The 8,526-nt window shown below is 36.6% G+C and overlaps 1 protein-coding gene across 1 annotated transcript; it reads left to right on the forward strand.

Moving 5' to 3' along the window:
* The first annotated feature begins 13 nt into the window (after window positions 1-13).
* Window positions 14-6,661, forward strand: Nelf-E (negative elongation factor E). The gene is made up of 5 exons (XM_089637086.1): window positions 14-384; window positions 1,389-1,533; window positions 1,647-1,781; window positions 3,750-3,837; window positions 5,072-6,661. The coding sequence occupies exons 1-5, from the start codon at window positions 117-119 to the stop codon at window positions 5,222-5,224; spliced, it is 789 nt and encodes a 262-aa protein (XP_089493212.1). The 5' UTR covers window positions 14-116; the 3' UTR covers window positions 5,225-6,661.
* The last annotated feature ends 1,865 nt before the right edge of the window (window positions 6,662-8,526 follow it).

The following is an 8,526-nucleotide window of genomic DNA, read 5'->3' on the forward strand; positions in this document are numbered from 1 at the left end:
ATGAACTGTCAAACGTCAAAACAAATTTGCTGCCGATCTATCTGCCGATTCCGTTTTCAGAATTTTTGGCATAAATTTCTCCATAAACTTAATTTTGTTACATTTTTTAAAATAAAATGGTTTACTTACACTTTCCGTCAAATCTAACAGAAGAGGAGTTGATGCTTCAAGCTAAATACCAGAAGTTAAAGAAAAAGAAAAAAGCTTTAGTGGCTCTGAAAGCCCCAAAACCCGAAGCAGAGAAACCAATTCTCCCCAAACGTGCTGCAGAAGCGCGTGACGCGAGGGAAATAGCCAGGAAGCTTCTCAAAAGTGGAGCAATTCAGGCCATCAAAACTCCACCTCCTAGGACAGATCTTCTAACATTTAAGAGGCCCAGAGGAGGTACTTTGGAAATTATATTTCATTCAGTGAACGCATGTTGTAGTTGTGTAATTAAACCCTGCTATGCCCAATTTATATCAGTCAATATCTACAATTTGTTAGGTTACAGGTGTTCCTTCCTTAAACAGCGGTCTGGACCCAGTGCGACTGTGGCATCCCCAATTAGGGTATGTTGTGAGACTGGGGGTAGTGGGAGGGGAAGGAGATAGGGAATATGAAGGTGGGGAAGTAGGTACACCTGACTATTTATATCTGGTTACCAAACACAACTAAAAACCATTTCAAGCAACGTTTAAATTCTGAATGGTGATCTTTCACCAGGGCGATATTGAGAGTATCTTCTATTGCTGTAAAGTTAATGTATTATTATTAGCGCTGTAAAGTATGTCACAGTCTTCTTTTCACCTGAAAGAGCACATGAATACTATCATTTACAAGGTAGTATTAGTCTAGTAATAGTCCTTTTTCTCAAATCCTGTAGCATCCTGTAAAAAATGTGGCACAATTTATTGCTACTTAACCTAACCTTCGAAAACTTAGAAGACTTTCTTAAAATAAGATAAGGAATACATTTGCCTCTAGACTGACACTTCCTTTTATTTGTAGCACCTTATATCCACTCGAGCGATTATATATATATCTATATTTACCGAAACTTTATTTTTATTTTTACAAAACTTTTTTTTCTTTTTTTTTCTTTTTTATTAGTAAAAAAAAGATACACGAATTACATAATATAACAATTACATAATATAATTACACAATATAGTACAGTTATTAATTACATAATATTAGTATTTGATGTACCCCCAAATAAATAAGCAGGGCTTGTGTGTATGGGGGTTCTCCTTCAAAAGTATCGAAAATTATATAGATTCAATTTTTTGTACAGCTTTCTTTCAAAAATTCTATACACAAAATGAACTGATTTTTTTGACATTTAGAGAAAATTCTAAAATATCTTCTGCCCAGCTATATCACACCGGGTAATATGTGTGTTTTAGGACGGGAGCGCCCCGTCAGCGGTCCCGGGCCCGAGAGGGGGGCGGCATCCTACCAGCCCTTCAGTTCAGCCCACGAACCTCCCGATGAGAAGGCTCCTCCTCGTGTCGTCAATCTCTACGACACTTTTGTGGGGGCCCGAGAAAAGTATATATTCTTTTTACTTCTGATATTCAAATTTGAAGAGTTGCGAATGAAAAGTTTTCTCCTTTAAATCCCTGGTCAGTTTGCCAAATTGTTAATATTAATTTTATTTTCAGGGAGGAACGTGTGGAACCCCAGAAGCCAAAAACCGTGTTCGTGTCCGGCCATAAAATAACGGAAGAACATCTGAGAAAACACATGGCTTCAATTGGTGCCATTGTCAACATATCCATGGAAATTGAGAAGAATCGGTAATTTATTCATACTATAACTGATTGGTGTTTCATACATAATGCTATATTAACACAATGTTTGCGGGGGGTTTTTTAATCAATCTACGCCGTAAAGCGGGCAATTTTTATCATGTTCGCGCGCAAAATTCCGTTTCATGTAAAATAGCTATAACTTCTGAACTATTGATCAAATTTAAATAAAATTTTCGGTATTTTACCTTATTTGAATTTTTTTATTATGATCTGGTCACAAATTTTTATATTTTTGAAGAAACAATTACGATATATAAGTTTAAATTTAAAAAAAATTGAAAAAACTGCACTTTTGTCGTATTGTCTATTTAGTCATTTTATGCACATTCAACATAGTATATAATTATATTTTTTTAAATACACACCACTAAACACTAATATTGTTTGAAAGTATGAAATCGTTGGAAACAATTCCCTTCATGTAAAGGTACATCATAGAATTTACACATGTACCGGGTTTCGCTAAGTATTTTGTGTACCGCGCACACACGACATTGCTTTCGCAGATTCATATTTTTACCAGGGCCTTCAATCTTTTCCAATATATGTTTTCGCATATCCATTGATAGTCTTCCTGGAGGATCAGATTTTGAAGATTTTTTTCGGATACCAGATGTTGATGGTGTTGGTTCCGGGTCTTGACTATTATCTGACGAAATCTGATCAGCCACCCAGTGCTCTGCGATTTCCTTAAAAAATTGTTTATATTTTATTTTCCTTTCTTTTACGGAGTTGTACACAACAAATGAGTTGAATAATGCACAATTTATTATATACATCGCTAGCCTTTTTGTCCATTTGGTGGTTTTTCGTAAAATAGAATAATACGAAAGATATTGGTCTGCTAGGTCAATGCCTTTCATATATTTATTGTAATCGATTATCATTACCGTAGTCCATTTTATAGGGTATTTTTTATGAAAAAATATCCCTTTATTATGTAACAAATATGTAACAAATAAATTTTCGAGCACAGCACACAAATACTTATTACTATAGTACGAAATTTTTAAAGCGGAATGTAGACAGAAAAGAAAATAGAGAACGTCTCGAACGAAACAATATCGCTTTAACACTGAAGAAATATAAAGATTTAAAAAAAAACGAAACATTTATCTTACAGTTATTTTATTTCAAGTGCATGTTTTATGACCACAGTCGGCCGGCCACCCGACCCAATACCACGAATTGCCAGGTACCTAGTACACGTGTCACGAGAGCTGACGCATAATTTTTACTTCACAGAGTAACCAACATCATACGTTACTCGTAATATATTGTTACTCTAAGTGTACCTACAACGCATTTTGGCGTCTCCCGCGCTTTACCAATAGTGTACAAATACGAAAAACGCTTTTAAGCGTCTCCCGCTCACTACCAACAGTACGCAAAAGACGCTTTTAAGCGTCTCCCGCAAACAATGTGCTAAGTGGTTCGCTACGTTTAGCAGGGGTCCTCGGGTTCATGTGGTGAGGTTAATTCAGATATTGGCGGCAGTTGAGTCTACCCATAAATTGCATGACCGGCTGGATAGAAAGAGGCTGGTTGAGGGTGATCCTTTGTCCTCTCCAGCTGGACTCTCACAACCCATCGCCTTCCATCGCAGTGGGAGGGACGATTGATATGTCTACTCCTGGAAACTAGCCACCCTAAATATACACCCTATACGTTACTCTTACTGTTACTCCTGGAAATACCCTTTTTGTTCCTAAAACTTAATATCGTTTCTTTCCTTAAAAAGAACCTCCACACAACGTTCCCAAAGATGACATGACATGAGGCTCTGAGGGAAAATATTTTACAATTTTAAAATATTTAAAATTGTAAAAAAATTGATAAAAACACAGTAAATCTGTGTTTGCCAAAAGTGTCTCTATAATCTGTAAAATACTTGTAAATCTTCCATTATGTATATTGCTTTGAAGCGAGTCCTAATATTTATTATTATTTTAGGGGATTTGTCACATACGAAAGACCGGAAGCAGCTCAGAGTGCCATAAATATCTTGGACGGGACCGCTCCGGGAGGAATACAACTCTCGGTATTTAGAATAACATTTTTATTTTATTAAGAATGCCATATTCCAAGGGTGCCTTCAATCAAAGCCTCCTTCTTTTATTATGTAGAAACAATTCCTTTTGCATTATCACAACAACTGACTATGACTCCTGCAGACCTTCGTGCCATGAACTGTGACACTCACTTCACATAACTACTGACATTGACACATTCAGCCCATCAAACAATCTGATAACACCTGCAAATCTTTGTACCAACTCTGGCACTTATCATCATTTAACTAACAGTGACACGTGCAGACCTGCTTACAACTGACAGTGACACTATCTCATGTCATGGTATCTAACGTTTTCTTCGAAATAAGTTTTTTGAAAATCAATTCATCGAAAATCTCAATTCTTAGAATATTGTCAATATTTTTTCAGTGGAAAAATGACGATTAGTCGTAGTAGCATGTGACAATTCTGAGTGGACAATGTTAAGAGTTTCCGTGTTTAAAGCACAAGTAATTTACTACGTTTGTAAGATAATTCAAATATAAAAGAGACTCAGTAAGCAATGCTGTGTGTGACCCCACACAAGTAAAATCTCACTATCTTGCATATTACGATGCCATCCTTGCAACGACTAGCAGTCTCACTGCACTGTCTTTGTACATCTTCTTTGGAGGAGGTCCTGTTTGGCTGCTGACATATTGCTCAATTCGGACTTCGTCTAGGCTTTGCCAGAATTTTTTTTTAAATTTTATTCTTTTCAATTTTAACTAGAAGTAACGGTCCATGCACACAGCTTTTTTAAATTTTTAACTTTTCTATTTTAGCTAGAAGTTACAGGCCATGCGCACAGCGTTCTGCGCAGTCTGGGGACATCACCGAATGTTTATGCCGAAGAATTGCTATTCTAAGCATTGAGACTTTGAAAAATGCATATTTCAAAGAACTGCCATTCGAAAATATATGTCTTTCAAAGAATTTACCTATAATCGAATGTCATATATATATATATATATAATGAATTTCATACATATAGTTATATATATATATATAACTCGGATATATATATATATCTCCGAGTTTTTCACTGATGGTGTGACTGGCATTTATACAATCGACATTGACACCTACAGACATCATGTGTCTAATGACATTGATACTTGCAGAACATAATGTGCGCAGGTGCCTAGTTTAATATTATAAAATTCTATTTAAAGATACATAATCTAATTAATGACCAATGGTTAAATTTGTCTCATCCAGGTTTCAATGGCTCGCCGGCAGCCGCAGATGGAGCGAATAAATGAGGCTTCTTCTTCCTCAGCCTGGTGCACCCTCTCTACATCCCATTCGCAGAAGGGGCACCATCGTGACGGACGCGAAATCACCGACTATCAAGACATGACCCTGTTCTAATTGCATTTTGCTATACTCTGTTCACTGAAAAGGAATCATCTTCAAATCAAATGAGTCTTAATTATAAAGCAGAATGTGATTGTATGAAACAGCAATAAATCGACGACAGTGCTCTGGGTTATGAAATTTGTTCAGCTTTTGCTGTCTGGAATTGCTACATCACAGCAACTATCTTCAGCTCCCTTCCGTCATGAGCTATGGAGCATTGAAACATTCATTAATTCGTGAAAAGAACACTAGAAGCATAATAATAATAGCTAATAAATCAGCTTTAAATTAGAGCTATGTTTGCTTGGCTGTGTGCGGGTTTTGACAATTTGTATGGAATTTGACCATTAATGAAAAATAAGTCATGCTTTATGAAATATTTTCACTAGTTTAGTGGGAATTCCCTTCCTGAGGGGGTGGGCATAGTGCATCACGTGACCAAAATCTTTACGTCTTTTACATGATGCCAAATGTGTTGATTAAAAAAATTGTGTAGGGAGAGGAAGAAGATGGGAAAAAGGTTGGGAAGACTTTTATTTTAAAATCCTCTTTGAATATCACTGGATGCTGTAGATTTTGCTCAGAACATGTCTCTTCTGGTTTCGGCATTCATCGTCAATGACGCTAGTTCTTCGGAGCACCTTCCGATTGCCGGTGAATTTAAAGATTAATACATTACAAATCTTTTCAGAAGACCATTGTTTTTTTTTATCGATAAATTATTTACATTTTATGCAATTTTAATGAAAACTATTAAATAAAGGAATTTAAAATAAAAATTCAAGGGAAGACGAAACTGCTTTTTCTACATTAGCTCCACACAGAAGGCCCTGAGGAAAATAATTTCCCTTGAGGCTTATGCCATCTTTGGGGATGCTGTGCATTTAATATTATAAGCATATATAGTATTTTTAAGGATAGGAAATTCTGGGAAGAAAAAAGGTATGAGGGGTGGGTAGGAATATGCAGATCATTCAGTCAAACAGTGACGGAAGTATGAATCCATCCCTCCCACTGCAGTGCAAGGCAGTGGGTCGAAAGAGTCCGGCTGGAGAGGTCAAACGGTTTCCCTCAACTAATCTCTCCAGATCCAGCCCACCGCACAGTATCGCATCTGCCGCCAAGACATGGACAAACCTCACCCCTTGAACCCGGGCACCCATCCATTAAACATAGCTTGCCACTTGAGTTGATCTACGGCAGAGGTATTGGTTATTCAATAAATTGTTCCCAGGGCGGCAGTAGTAATAAAAAAAAATTGTATGCATACTATTTTTGAAGGGTGTATGTGCAATGTACATGCAAAATAATAGATTGTGTTCCCTTCATGGTCGGAGATATTTTAATTAATTAGATAATTCTTTTATTTTTGAACGACTTTTTCTTGGTGAACACAGTACAGAATACAATGTTAAAATGTATTTTATGAATAATTATTGCGCTACAATTTTTTTCAATGAATTTTAATCTAAAATCTGTTATTATTTTGTGTATATTTTTGCTGTTATTAAACAGATTATCATAAAGTTTGTTTTATTCTTTTAAATACTAGACTCCGTATCTCATTCCAGTGCAGAGATATTGAGGTAAGTATACCTCGGGCGTACCTGACTTCTTCTATCATTTAAATGACTAAGCACTCCTGGCACTAATAACAACAAACTTTGAAATTTTCATCGATATTGGTCTACTACTTTTCGAGTCTTGCGAGCAAAAACATACACAGGCTGAATTTTTATATACAGGGTTTTCCATAAGAGGTGTTATTTTGAATAGCCCGCTATTTCGGTAGATGTTACTTTGAAGCTATCATTTTTTGACATTTGACAAGTAGAAACTACGCCATTAATAAAAATGGAACGACAACGCTTCAACAACGCATTTAAATTATTAAAATTCACTTGAGTGAATCAAATGCAAATTATCTTGAGTGATGAGGCCCATTTCCACCTCGGTGGCTTCGTCAACAAGCAAAATTGTCGCATCTGGGGCTCGGAAAACCCAAGAGTTATTGTTGAAAAGCCTCTATCCTCAACGTGTGACTGTTTGGTGCGGTTTATGGTCCGGCGTAGTCATTGGACCTTACTTTTTCGAAAATGAGGCTGGTGCAACAGTTACGGTGAATGGATTGCGCTATCGAGAGATAATTAACGATTTTTTATGGCCGGAATTGGATGTTATTTATCTGGACAACGTTTACTTTCAACAAGACGGCACTACGTGCCACACAAGCAACGAAACCATTGATTTTTATGATTGAATATCAAAATAACACCTCTTATTGGAAAACCCAAGATTAAAAAACTTAAGATTATGAACCAGTTAGAATTCAACTCAACCATTTGGAATGCATTTTATAATATAAGACGTTGTCCTGCCTTCTATGAAGGGAAGTTATAATTTGTGTTTGTATGCAAAAAAAAAATTGTTAATTTTTTTTTTTTTAAATCTCGACAATAGGCGCCAACTATCTGGTCCAAAACTATCCAATATTTCAAGCTGGAACCGACCATGCACATTCACAAAATTTCGTTGAAATCGGTTGGGCGGTTTCGGAGATTAGCGTGTACGAACACACTGACACATATTTTTTTTATATATTGAGATTAAGTTATCACTAATAAATTAAATTTATTTCATAGCTTGTACAAAATCAAAGTGTTAAAATGAATAGGGCCTCCCCTAAAAAATAGAGGAGAAATGGGTAAAAAATAAACATATCCATGCATAAAAAAATGGTCCTTATATTATGTAACTCATCATACCAGTGTAACGCAGCCGGCCACACATTCCACACGCCGCCGCTAGTAAACAACACAGTTCAATAATAATACCTTGTGAGGCAGAGATAGGGCCCGCCTCAGAGATCCGCTGATTTCATGGGGTAGTGAAGTCATATGAAATAGAAAGGAACTGTAGCCGATGTAAGCGAGTTGTTTAGTTTTAGGCGCGCGTGACAGACTTGTGAATCCATTCCTCCCACTGGAGTCAACCAGTCTCCAAATCCAGCCAACCGCACGGTAGTTAGGCAGACGCAACCGCCACCAAGTCCTAGACAATCAATTAATAACCTAGACCCATTAACCCAGACGCTTCTGCTAAGTCACCGAGTTGTAGCAAACCACTTGGGGCAGTGGCGAAACTATACCATCGGGGGCCCGTGGCAAATTCATTGGATGGGGCCCCCCAGTAAAAATCACAGTCGCGTTGTAATTGACTTTTTATAAATAACTTAAGAAGTTACCCAAAAGTATTACTAATATTGTGTGCATTTTTATTTTCAAAGGCATAAGTATAATAAGTATTACATATGT

The sequence above is a fragment of the Hesperophylax consimilis genome, chromosome 1 (assembly GCF_061612785.1).
Source record: "Hesperophylax consimilis isolate HC1 chromosome 1, BYU_Hcon_1.0, whole genome shotgun sequence".
Taxonomy (NCBI): Eukaryota; Metazoa; Arthropoda; class Insecta; order Trichoptera; family Limnephilidae; genus Hesperophylax; species Hesperophylax consimilis.

Coding starts and splice junctions, on each gene's coding strand:
- Nelf-E (XM_089637086.1), top strand. CDS start 117: ATGGTTTACTTACACTTTCCGTCAAATCTAACAGAAGAGGAGTTGATG. Junction 385..1,388: donor ATTTAAGAGGCCCAGAGGAG/GTACTTTGGAAA, acceptor TGTGTGTTTTAG/GACGGGAGCGCCCCGTCAGC. Junction 3,838..5,071: donor CGGGAGGAATACAACTCTCG/GTATTTAGAATA, acceptor TGTCTCATCCAG/GTTTCAATGGCTCGCCGGCA.